At 39.9% G+C, this 13,579-nt stretch overlaps 1 protein-coding gene across 1 annotated transcript; it reads right to left on the reverse strand.

The window, feature by feature from the left end:
* Nucleotides 1-3,327: 3,327 nt before the first annotated feature.
* Nucleotides 3,328-13,121, reverse strand: TNFSF10 (TNF superfamily member 10). The gene is made up of 5 exons (XM_024221296.2): nucleotides 12,944-13,121; nucleotides 8,652-8,804; nucleotides 6,256-6,301; nucleotides 5,324-5,416; nucleotides 3,328-4,242 (listed from the first exon to the last, which is right to left on the reverse strand). Exons 1-5 carry the CDS (start codon nucleotides 13,067-13,069, stop codon nucleotides 3,791-3,793), a joined length of 870 nt encoding a protein of 289 aa, XP_024077064.1. The 5' UTR covers nucleotides 13,070-13,121; the 3' UTR covers nucleotides 3,328-3,790.
* Between the last annotated feature and the right edge of the window lie 458 nt (nucleotides 13,122-13,579).

The raw sequence follows: 13,579 nt of genomic DNA on the forward strand, positions 1-13,579 counted from the left end.
CATTTACCGTTGAAAGTCAAGAGGGTAATGAGGCTGGGGGAATGAGAGAATGAATCCACAAACAGAAATGGTAGATACCTCTATTTGTCTTCAAATGAGTCCTTGTCAGATTTTGCTTGTTAGTTTTTCACCAGGCTAAGCGTGTCTTTGGATTGCTGGGAAATAAAATATGATTATTCAGTCTGCTCCCTGTTGTGCTACATATATTCTCCCAGAATGGAGCAACATAAAAATGTGTACATATGGAGAGAAAAAAGGTTGGAAATGCCTGGGAGCACTTCCTAAATAAAATTGGGCCCATTATTATATATCAAGTTGCAGAGACAAAATGATGAAAAACATCTGTGTGTAGTAGATAGTAGTATCTGTCTTAAGTTACTGTCAGCTATGAATTTGTGCACAGCCCCTACGGCTTCTTCCAAATCCTTTTCCATCTGTGTCTCCCTGAGAACTTTATGTCATATAGACTTTTTCTTAAACATACGTATGGTTTCCACTTTTAGGCTGCAAATAATATATCTGAAATTCTCTCTCAGTTAAGAATTTTTTTTAAAAATAAGCGCCTAAAATAACTGGACTTTAAAAAAAAATCCATTATTATATTTAATTGCTTGTAGTTGAGTATGTTGCTGAGGAGTTAAATAATATGAGCCTGATCCAGGAAATGAAGTCTATGGGACTACTCAGTTTGTAAAGTGAAGCACATATATAAGATTTTGAAGGATCAGGAACAGAATCTAGATCTGGAGGGAGCTCTTTAATGCAGTCTTGTAGTACTCCCGTGTTAAGTAGGAGCACTGTGTTAGCTGAATCAAAAATTAGAATTGGGAAGAAAATTTAGATAAAAGTTCTCTGCAAATTATTTTCTTTTGAAAATTTATTAAGCTAAAAACTGAACTATATAGTTTGAAAATTAGTCAGTTTTGTGAAAAATAAACAGTGTATATCCTAATCGGATTGGATCAGATTGTGCTGGCCTTCCTCTCATTGAATAATATCTAAGGGGTTGGTCCTGCCCCATTAAGGTTTTTGCACTGATCTGAATGGGAGCAGGGTCAAGCCCATACTCCACAAACAATTCAATTGAAAACCAATGGAACAACTTGCAAAGTAAGGCCTTGATCCTGCAAACACCTACACTCAGGCTTAACTTTGTGCACTAAGAGTACTCCCATTACAAGACTGGGACCTAAAGTATTATGTAATATAAGTAAGGGCAGCAAAATCTGGCCCTTGCTTAGCTAGATAGCCCCGAAGTATCTACACCACTGTAAATCAGGAGCAGTTCAATCAAAGTTAGTGGGGACCAGTGTGAAACTAGTGCAAATTCATACTGTATTCAAGATTAGGAAGCCACCAAATAAAGCTAAAAACTCTGTTGTGTGCAGTCGGAGAATTCTGAGATAATGCTTCAAAGGACTAGTTGAAAAAAATATATAATGTACATGAGACATGACTGCACTGCAAAGCAAGCTTTTCCAGTAAGCAGTGGAGCAATTCACAGAATGGTTACCATTGAAATTAACATATTTTCCTCCACATAGAAACAGCGCAAACAGACTGGAATAATGGTTGTGAATATCAACCTGCATGTGCTTCTTTCTTCTAACGAGTCAAAGCAAAGTGATTGCTGTAAATTCTCTTCTTGCTGTTCATAGGTAAGGTAAATAGAATGATTGGCATGCCTACTTTTCTGATTTATACAGACAAGGCAAGTGAGGCGACTGATGCACGTTCATTTCCTGTTGGCCACAAAGAAGGTAGTAGGGTGAATGGTACACCTGTTTTTCCTGTAGGCCATGGACAAAGTAAGTAAGGCCGTTTGCTGACCTTCATCATTTTATGACTCCCAAGGCAACCTTATTATATCAAAAATATAGGGCCAAATTCTCTACTGGCTTAATTCTATGTGCTTTGATTTACATCTGCAGAGAATTTGGTCCATACAACTTCCTTGCCCCACTTGCCTTTCACTCCCTCTTTCTTTCAGAAATATATGGTTTTTCCACTGAACCTGGGCTAGATCTGTAGCTGGTATAAATTGGTGTAGCTCCACTAAAGTCACTGGAGTGGTGCTGACTGTTGTACGCTACCTGAAGATCCGGCTATATTGCCTATTCTTAACAAAACTTTAACTTTTGAAAAACAGTTCTAATCTTACAGCTAACAAATCTAATATTTAGTTCAGGTAGAAAAACAAATGCTATGTAGTCCCCACACAGCCCTGCAAATAAAACAAAAATCTAAACAGTATTAACTAAAATCAGCCCATGCTGAAGCAGAGATAGTCATGTAGCCTCTCCAGGAATGAGAATGTTCTCCTTCAAATCCAAGCTACTTATTCTGCATCATATCATGCCAATCAACATGAAAGAACCACATCATGTCATGCTTGATGTGAGACAAATAATGTAGTCCTCTGAATGCAACGTTTAAAGGAAAACACTTGGGTTCTGGATCAAATACCCATTTTCAGTAAGTATAGAGCGATTCCATATTTGAACATGTTGTAAGTATGGTGAAATCTCTGCAGTACAATATTAGCCAACTAAGCAGATATAGGATTATCAAAATGTACTGGGAACTCATAATATTGACTTATTGATTGCAATGGCTCTGCTGTGCCACTTCATTTTTCTGTCATCTATACAATATCCAAATGAAGACAAAAATAACCAGGCTGTGATCCCACGCAGCACTTAAGCACATGTTTAACTTTAAGCACATGAATATCCCATTGATTTCAAATGGAGTACTTGCATGTCAAAGTTAAGTATGTGTTTAAATGCTACTGTAGTTTAATTGTTTGCTAGCCTTTCATTTTGGAAATCTAAGATTCAAAATAGGGCCTGATCCTGCAAACCTTATTACTCAAGAGAGTAGTCCAACTGGCATCAGAGGGACTTCTGCTCATGTAAAGATTACTCACAGGAGAAAGAGTCAGCAGGATAGGGTCCATAGTGTCGTTCATGATAAAATCCATTTTCCAACCTCAATCTAATCCCCTATGCAAGTCTATAGTCTCCATCTAGTCCAGGGGTAGGCAACCTATGGCACGTGTGCCGAAGGCGGCACGCGAACTGATTTTCAGTGGCACTCACACTGCCCGGGTCCTGGCCACCGGTCCGGGGGGCTCTGCATTTTAATTTAATTTTAAATGAAGCTTCTTAAACATTTTAAAAACCTTATTTACTTTATATACAACAATAGTTTAGTTATATATTATAGACTTATAGAAAGAGACCTTCTAAAAACGTTAAAATGTATTACTGGCACGTGAAACCTTAAATTAGAGTGAATAAATGAAGACTCGGCACAGCACTTCTGAAAGGTTGCCGACCCCTGATCTAGTCCCTGTGCAAATCCACCTTTCCTGCAGAGGGACTGCCACAAATGAGGTTTTGAGATGCTTTGGTAGACTGGTATGGGGAACCTCAGACAGTGCTTGCCTGCACTTGATCTGATCCTAACCAAAGCTATTCAATACTTTGACACGTTAAAATCCTGGCAAGTCCTAGAACACTGGCATGTCTGGGGATCTGCTGTGCTGTTATACACGGCACAGTCATATGCAGCTGCAGCCACCTGCTGCACTTCCGTATTGACTGTTAGGATCGTTTCTCAGAGCAATCAAACCTTTCACAGGATGAATTGACAGTGGGGATTCTTGCATTGTCACTATTGCTTTGAAGTCACTGTATTGTCACAGTGGCTTCCTCCCTCCTCTGCCACCTTAGATTATAGAATTTAAAAAATGATTTCGTTGGGGGTCTGGTTTTCTGTTAATCATTTAGCCGATCAAAAAGGCTCCAAAAAAACTTGCTTCTTTGTCCATGTCAACCATGTCCTCGTTACTGACAGAGACAAAAATCCTATCATCCCTTTTTAGCTGAAATACTCCACCTTGATATATGGAGTAAAGTCCATATTCTGCCTTTTTAGACCAGCAGCTAGTTCTTGCACTTTTCATGAGCAGGATAGGCTCTGGATATGTCGTCAGTTTGTAAACATACTGGACCATTTGCTTAGGGTTTCTGCTTAGTGCTAATGGATCTGATTCTGAATCCTCGTCCTCAGGTTCGCGGAATCGAAAGTAAGTTTGAGAGTAGATGTAATAAAACCCGGTTCTGGGTATGATTAACTCCCCATTTTTCAACTCCACATTATAGAGGAATGAATGGTCTTTCCTTGAGGGTTCCCAGGTATTTATTTTCTGCCCAACACCTCTTCTGGATGAGGAATCTATTTGAGGGGAAAAAAATAGAGAAGAATATAGAGCTAAATAATGCTGTGTGCAACAAAGTCCACTTCTCGTAGCTGATGAGACTGTTTTTCAAAAACTAAATAAGAGCAATGGGCCAGATCCTGCATCCATTGGCTTCAGATGGTACAGGATCGGGCCCAATCTCTCTTAAAGGGTATGTCTTCACTTACTGGTAGATTGGCACTGCTGCAGTCGATGCGATGGGAGAGCACTTGAGTACTCCACCACCCCAAGAAGCGTAAGAAAGTTGACGGGAGACGCCCTCCCATCGACACAGCGCAGTGTAGCCACCACGGTAAGTGGATCTAACAACGTTGACTTCAGTTACATTATTCACGTAACTGAAGTTTCTTAAGTTAGATCAATTTACCGCGGTAGCGTAGTCCAGCCCATAAATTTCAAGTTTCATAAGTAGCAATTTGGCACATTACTTTGTGGGGACTCATTTTAGTTTTGATCTTTGAATCCTTCCCCACTGCTGCCTGAAATACAGAATGAAAATGAATCCAAGTTGCCACATGGCTACTGAGCAAAACAATGTGGGAATCCTAACTCACCCCTGGTTCCCCCCAGAAGATTTGAGAACTTTAGCAAGTCCTTCAATAAATCTGGAGTGAATTTCAAGTCTGTTCTGTCTATTTTTTTTATGTGCCTATCACCATAGCTTCTAGGCCCTCATACACATATCTTTCTCCAAAAAAATACTGCAAAGGGGATAGACAGAGTTAGAAAGAGGGAATTTTCATTAAAAAAACAACTAAAGACATAGAAGGAAGGTGCACCATAGATACCCAAGTTGAATGGGGTTGATACTACTACTAGAGTGCGCTGAAGAATTATTTTGACCAAAACTAGAAAATCTTTGATTTTTTTTTAAAGCTTTCCCTGTTTTCTGGCCAAAAAATTGCATTGAGTCCATGAGAAACAAGCAGAAAAGTGTGCCTAGAATAATCAACAGTCAATATTCCTTTCTGGAAAATCGCAAAGCACATATATTCAATGATCTTTCCCTATTTTGTATCCATTTTCTTCCTTTATCAATATAGCAAAATATCTTACTTGATGTGGATAGAGAGCTCTTCTTATTGCGGCTTCCAGTTAAGTGAGCTGCTATTCTGTGTCCATGGTTCTGAGATCCCTGTTCTTCAGTTCCTGGAAGAGTTAGAGACATTTCAGTTACATGAAGATGAGAAATAACCATTTTAAATCTCACATTAGAATTAGAGAAACAACAAAGCCATTGTCATCTCCATGAAAATATGTGACTAATTACTACATTGACAGTATTTGAGGATTTATGTGTTTGTCAAAATATTTTATTTGACCAAATCAATGAGAGATTGAAGTGTAATGGTTGATATGGTCAAAATTTCTCAGAACTTCCCATGCTCTCCTTGAAATGCCTTTTTTAAGCCTTCTATATGTTTCCCCCCCAAAACCAGTGCCCAAACACCCAATACTAAAAATAAGTATGTGCTCGTGGAAAGGGTAAATATCTTTTAAGGCCAAATTCTGTGGTCTTTACTCTAGCAAAATTTCCTCTGACTTCTTGAGCCAGAATGCTTCCTGATAGTCCTCCTGGGGTGTAAGGCTCTGCATCAGTTTCAGAGGAGAGCTGTGCCCAATGCTTAATTAATGTAGCCGCACAACAACAAAGTACTATTTGTTCTCTGAAGCATGGAGAGATTAAATGAATTGCATAAAATCACTGAATCAGAGACAAGAACAGAAGCCAGGCACTTTTCCTGAATCCTGGTTCCATGCTCTAATAACTTGACCACATTTTCTGACTGCTTAATATGTCTCTTAAAAGAATACCAACTAATAGTAATTGTTACTCATTTCCCATGCTTTGCTGCAGAAGAACTGTACAACTGAGTAAGAAATTAGGAACTGTTCTCTACAACTGGAAAACATGTATGGAACCACTGCACATCTGCTACCATCGCAGTTTCTTTATGTGCTAAATAAATGTGATACATTAAAAATACCTTTCACCGCAGATGAAATGTTTTCCTCATAGTTTCTTGATATCATCTGCAAACACACGTAAAGAAAACTGTTTTCTTTCTGGGAAATCAGCAGAGCAGTGACAAAGATGCCAGAAACACAACTATTCCACATACTCTTATATACCACATAACTGAACAAACTTCCAGCATTTGACCATCAAACAAATTTTATTTCTATTTGTAAATAAAAGCGGACATCAAAAGGAAACTGTATCATTTATTTCTCACAACAAACTGTTTTGCAATAATTTTAAATATCTGGGGCCAAATTGCAATGGAGCTCATCCAATTGAGTGTTAAAGTTCTTTGGAAAATCTGGCCCTCAATAAGAGGAAATATAGAGTTCAGGGCATCAGATTCTGTTTGCAATTACTCCAGTGTAGATCTGGAGAAATTTGATTGTGGAATAATTCACCGGAGTTACTCCAGATTAAGCCTGGTACAACAGAGGAGAATTAGATCCAGCGGTTTTCACAATGGCAAAACTATTGATATATAAATAACGGCAGGAATATATCTGGCTTAGTCTGTGTCTACACTGCCATTTTCAGTGCTAAAACTTTAGTCGTTCAGGGGTGTGAAAAAATGCCCCCCTGAGCGACAAAAGTTTTAGCACTGAAAAGCACCAGTATAGACAGCGCATTGTAGCTCCCGGCAATAAAGCTACCACCCCTCGCCTGGAGAGCTCTCCCCCGGCGATACAGCGTGACTAGGCTGCCCATGTCACAGCGCTGCCGCAGCCGCGCTGTAACGTGGGCAGTGTAGACATACCCTTAGTTACTGTAGTAAATCTCATACCCTGTTCTCAGGCAGTCTATCACCAAACTTACATTCAACATCTTGAACTAAGATTCATGTGAAAAGTTCTCACTCATAAATGTCCTGGCTTTCTTGAGGTTTTAATCAGATCCCACCTTATTTTCATGTAATTTTGATGTTAGTTCTTTATTAAGCAAAAATATTCTGTCACTTGAAGCCATTACTATTTCTCCACTGTAACTCATGGTTCCAGTCTCATGGGAAGGGTATTTTGAATACATTGAAATAACAATAGTTTCCATTAAGCAATGATGGCTCCTCAATTGTAATAGCTCCATGAGAACAACAAAAGCATTGTCATCTCCATGGAAATGTAAGAGATACTGCCATTATCCAAGGAATACTGAGATTACAGAATGTAATGGCTCTGGGATACCTTAATCTGCATTTCATTGACCAAACAGCTTTCTTTCTAGCATACTGTTTATATGTATTTGGGAAACAGCTACTATATGCATATGCAGCAGTGGCTTCTCTAGGAAATTCTGAATCCTAAGTGTCTTTCCAATGGTAGCAATGTTAGAAGTTGTAGTGCAGACAGGGTGAAGGGCCTTTCTCCAGCTATGTTGTATAACTGCAGGACTGCACTGGTGCAGAAAAATATTTATGAATTTTCCCATTGTAGAAACCTACTAAGTTAATATAGTGAGCCAAATTCTACCCTCAGTTATACCAGTTAAATTTGGACTAACTCCGTGGACTTCAGTTTGGGCCGATATTTTATTTAAAACAGACCTCCAGTGCATCAGTGTATAATAACTAAATCACTATTAATTTACTAGATCAGTGTTTCTCATCCTTTTCAATTTGGAAACCGCTTATTCAAAGTAAAACTTCTTCAAAATTACATTTGCGATAAAAGTGAGAGTAAAAAAAAAGTATCAATGATAAGCCTATATCATTTATTAGTGTGTGTGTGTATTTTGAAAGGTTGACACAGAATACCTGATGTTGAAGGGTAAGGCTGTGTGGGGAATGGGGGAGTGAGATTTCCAGATTAGATTATAATAAAATTGTCAATGCTTCATGACATACCTGTTCTTTGTACAGTTGTGAGGCAGGAGGTGAATAGTGGTTTTCTTTACGGTAACAGGGACGGTGAGCAAGATTCTGATCTCACACCTGTTACATTTCCTGTGGCTTGAGTGGGAATCACTCCTGATTTGCTAGTGTGAGTGAAAGAAAATCAGGCCCTACATCTCCATGCTCTGTCACAAATGAGAAGGATAGACAGACATTCTATATAGTGGGCATGCTAGACAAACATTAGTGGATGAACCCCTCTTTGGGATGAACTTAGTAATAATTGGTCACCTGTATTTTCTGTGTCCTAAATACAGTGAAACTCTTGTTGTGAAATGACAATTTTTGTTCTCAGAAGAACTTCACTGCAAACAGAATTCCTTTATATCTGGAATTGCAATTTGACCACTAAAATGCAAGGAAACATTTTGGGATTTGCATTTTATTTCACTAGTTGGAGCTTAACTCTCTGAACCATCTGGATTGTTATAACCAAGCTCCATTGTTTAGTCTGTGTGAAAGTTCCAAAGTACCTTTTTAATTAACTCTCCTAGTTGCCACTTCACTTGCCAGCAGGGGTCACTCTCTCTTTCTTCATTTTCATTTAGATCCGCATGTCTTATGAAAGTTCCGAGATCTTCCCCCATGAGACAAGCAATGCCGCTCTTGGAATATGTGTCCTGGAGCTGTGGTAGAAGGCAATAAGCTAGTTAATTCACTTAATGTGCAGATATATGATGCATTTCTAAAACTCTTGGGGTTTAGGAAAACCCTTTCTGTTTTAAGTAACACCAATATGCTACAGCAAGTAATGATTTTATAAAGGAGAGTTAATCCTGACCTTACATACTTATTTAGCTACAACCAGATACTTGATATGCAAGAATACACTTACATTTTTATCTCTATATGTTCATAAACTGGACATCCAGGACTCAGCTGAATAAGTTTATGCACTTGCAATACCTACGTCACTAATGCTGAGAATTATTTTATCAGCTCTAACATTGTTAGAATTTAGTTCCTTTACACAAAGGATCTTCCTATACTGAGCCTGAACATCAGCCACTAACCCACTCCCCATGTCTGCACTTTGGGCAAATTCCACTCCAGATTCAAACCTTGCAGCTTAGGGCATTTTCTGTAATGGAAGGGGGCCAGAAGACCACATTCAAACCCCTTCCCTATGAATTTTGAGGAAGCTGGCATTCAGATCTGATTCCACATCTGAGTCTTGTGACTTGGGGCCCATCTCTAAATCATTCATATATCTAAAGAGAGAATTCCTCCTTCTGATGTGTAAAGAGAAAGAGTGAAATCAGGGCCCCACTGAGGTCAATGGCAAAAGTCCCAATGTCCTCACTGTGGTCAGGAATAACTTTCCTAGTTATAGTTTAAAAATAGTAGTTTAAATAGTTTCAAATAGTAAAGAATATAGTGAACAACAAAACCCTTCCTCGAGCTCTGCTACTTCTGCAGGGGATAACCCATTATCAAAACTGAAGCTGGCACTTGTTGCTTAATGTAAGAACACAGTAACCTAAGCAGCCTAGAGAGAACTCCTGATCCCATTGAGTTCAATGGTTCATCATCATCCACAACCCCTGTTAAGACCTGTATGCCAGTAAAGTTTGGAAAGGAAAGAAACCAGTGAACATACAAAGCATTCAGACTGGCTTCTTCTTCTTCTTCTTCTTGATTTAATAGTTTAAATTCAACCATTCCTATCGTAAAGGATATTTTTTTTTTGGTTTGTTTGTTAATCTGCTGCCTCTGGAAGTTAATTTACTTAACATGTCACAGTTTCAACTATCCTTCAAGCTTGGAACATTCAGCATCAGAGAACAGGGGGACTGTTCTCTACCCCTGCCCCCACCATTCCCATCCTTTTCTGTCTGCTTGAAAACAAAGGAGGCAAGCCAGAGATTTCCCGCTGGAGCAGGATGGAGAGAATTCACCCATCTGACCCTGCAAATCTTACCTCACTTAACCTCAAGCTCCTGACCTTTGTGCAGCAGCATCTACAGAGAATTCCCTTATGTTTAAAAATACTACCATATTCTATAATCATTGATGCAAAATGCTCTGACTGACAGGAGTATCCCTACAGGCTTTTGGACCATTACTGCAGAATAGGGTAGTATTTTTAATATAAGGCTTCTTACTTTGGGAACTTTACTTAAATCGGTGGAAATAAGCTATATAGATATAAGCACCTTTATACTAGTGTAACTGCATCCATGCTAAGGGGTTGGTTTTTAAACCAATATAATTAAATTGGTACCAAACCTGTGTGTAGACCAGCCCTTACCAGACCACTCTCCTACCAGATCTAGGGATCAGGAAAGGAGAGGGCACTTCAAAACTTTTCTCTTCAATCTGGAAGCAAACAGTACTGCCATTTCTGCTTTTCGCTTACTTGTCACACGCCTAGCTCCTGAGATAACTTTACTGTACTAGTACCTGGTATTGCTGCAGTATCTTGCATCCGCAGCGTTTAATGCACTCTGCAAACATGAGTGTGGCAGGGAAGTATTATTATCCCCATTTTAGAGGTTAAGGAAATGGAGGCGCAGGGCATTATGAGGCTTAATCAAATGATATTTGTACAGCACTTTGAGATCCAGGGAGGGAAGGTGCCACAGAAATGTTAAGTGGAGTATTATTAGTGAAATATTTCTACAACTTCACCCATTATCTAAGGGCAACATTTGGATTATGCTTTTAAAGTCAATGAAGTCTGTTTTATTCACTGTCCTATATCCTGGATGTGTAATTAACTCTTAAGGTGCATCCTAGGGCTGAGTCACTGCTTTTCAGCACTCCCCTCCCATAAGCCAAACTAGGCTGTTCAAAAAGCTTTATCCATCAACAGATGGTTACATTTAGCTAATCAGATGACTATCCATGTAGATTGAGAAAAATTACCTAGCATTAAATAAGATTTTTAATTTGTACTGACAGCTGAAAGGATCTGATACCTGGCCAGTGATGATTATTTGACAGAAGTCTCGAAATACAGATACTATGAAACAGGGAAAAGAGGGACCAGGCTCACTGATAAATATCACTAACCATAAACCACATGTACAATTAAGGTAACAAACTGTATTTGCAGTTCTAATATAGCAATACCTTATATCTGTGTGCAGGAGAACAAAAAGGACATGTGTAATAGAGACACCATATAATATTATGCAGATACCTGGGCTGTTTTCAACCCAACAGAAATTCCCTTCGAAGTACTGGAGTTAGCCTTCACACCACAAAAGGGTTAGTTATTCTCCTGCAATAATAAGAGCTATTTCTGAGGTAAGAATTGTTGGATGTGGTTTATTCAGGATAGTAGAGTACTCTTTCAAAAGTTCAAACCATACAGATTTGGAGGAAAAGCAACTAGGAGAAGGTGCTGTGGTTACTAATTGCTCATGTTCAAAGTTTGATAACAAAGAACTTTGAACCAAGTATATGAGGGTTGGAACAATTTTGCGTACATTTCTTTCTTATCGCCAGTGCAGTGTAACCTATTTTCTTAAGACAAATGTGATGTTTCTGTAGATCCCTAATCTCACCAGATATGAAGCTATCACAGCAACAAACTCAGCAGACAGGTCCCCCGTTTTATACACTCAAGAAGTCTGGTATTGATTGTAGAGTGGTGCGAATCATCTGATAAGAATTTCCCAAACCATCTGATTTAGCCATCTCAAAAGAAAGTGCGAGTAGAGTACTACTAAATTTTGCAGGTGGTAAATTCAAGGGTTGCAATAGTATTTTATATTTATACAGCACCTTGCAAATGCAAGGATCTCAAAACCCTACAGAAATGATATACCTACAATGCTGCTTGTGTGCAGCCACCTCTGGAGCTAGGGAGAGCACCCAGATGGACAGCACACTATAGTAGGGATGGTAGGATAGGAAACGTGGATGGACACCTAGACAAACCCACTACCCCTACAGAACTGCCATGGGGTCATGAATGTCCATATAGGACCATGGTTTTTAAAGTCTTGTGCAAAAGTCACCCAGCCAAACGTTGCATGGAACTTCAATTACCTACTTAAGAAAAGATAAATGGCTGAGCTGATGCTTCCAGGATATGAACCTTTGGTTGCAGGGAGTGGAAGGCACAGCCCACTACACAGACATTCCCCAGCTCTCTGCGTGGGGGGCAATGCTTAGCTTGTGTCTGCCTGAAATTCTATCAGGATTAGTCACTGTCTGAAAACAAAGTATTGTCGTTGGGGTTTTTTTTTTTTAAGCGTGTGTGACTATTCGGGTGAGAAAGCTGACTCTCCTTCTAGCCCCCAGCACTACTAATGTCCCAGCAGTGCTGACAAGGCACAAATTGGAGTGAAGAAAGAGCAACTTTGGAACATTAATGAAAAGCGCATTTCTGTTTCGGGGAAAAAAATAGAAGTCTAAGGTGAGTTTTAAAAACTTCTCTTTTCGTGTTCTGCATAAAGAGCAAACAAACCCAGCCAACCAGCAAAACAAACAAACCCAGCCTAACCCACTTCTACAATGAAAGCAAAAGCGCTGGATCTCCAAGGCTTTCCTGCTACAATAAACATTGCCAAACTACAGTTCACCTCGGGCCCAATCCTGCTCCCTGCAAACACTGGGAGTTTTGCCACTACCGTCAGCGGGAACAGGATCACTCGTGCAGGAACCCATACAACCTTCCTTTGAACAGGACAAGGGCACACACGATGCGTTTGTTTTTCTTGACTAGATTTGCAGAGAGAGGATGAGGAACTGCCTGTAGGCTGGCCAAATCAGCCTGCAGATTGAGCAGTGCTGGATCCGCTCTGGTACTTACCTGTTTCAGCTCATTAGTGAAGTAAAGGAAAGTAATCGCCACGCAAATGGATTGCAGCAGCACAGCGGAGATCAGCACAAGCCCACAGGTCTGGCCAGTGCTGGGGCCAGCCGTAGGCAGCCTCATGGTTGGTGCGCCCACAAAGAGAAGAGACACAAGACTGGGAGAGCGAGCGAGGCAAGGGAGGTTGTTATTGTTTGCTTTGTTTGAGGTGGAGCTCTTCCTGGTTGAGCAGGGCTGCAGACTTTGTCTCTCATCCACCCCCTTAGAGGATTTCCCTGCTGGCTGATCTCCAGGAAATGGGGATGGGCGGGAGGGGAGAAGGCACAACAACAATAATCCTGAAGTCTGCACATGAAAAAAGTACAGCCACAAAAATCCAGCTTTCGTGTTTGCAAAACCGGTGTGTCCTTGAGCTCTGATTTCTTTGCTGTATAGGCAATGCTGCTGGAAAATAGACGGGGGGTGGGAGAGGGCCTCATTTAAATGGTATTCACACTTCTTCCTTTAAATAGCTTTTGAATAGCTAGCCTTTTAGCAACCCTTTCTTTGTTCCTTGTAAAGCTGCAATTTCTGCCACATGCTAATACAGAGCCTGATTCGCTTGTCTCACCAGTTTTACACCTACCTAACCCC

Source organism: Terrapene carolina, unplaced genomic scaffold (assembly GCF_002925995.2).
Source record: "Terrapene carolina triunguis isolate 2854851 unplaced genomic scaffold, T_m_triunguis-2.0 Scaffold88, whole genome shotgun sequence".
NCBI classification, from domain to species: domain Eukaryota; kingdom Metazoa; phylum Chordata; order Testudines; family Emydidae; genus Terrapene; species Terrapene triunguis.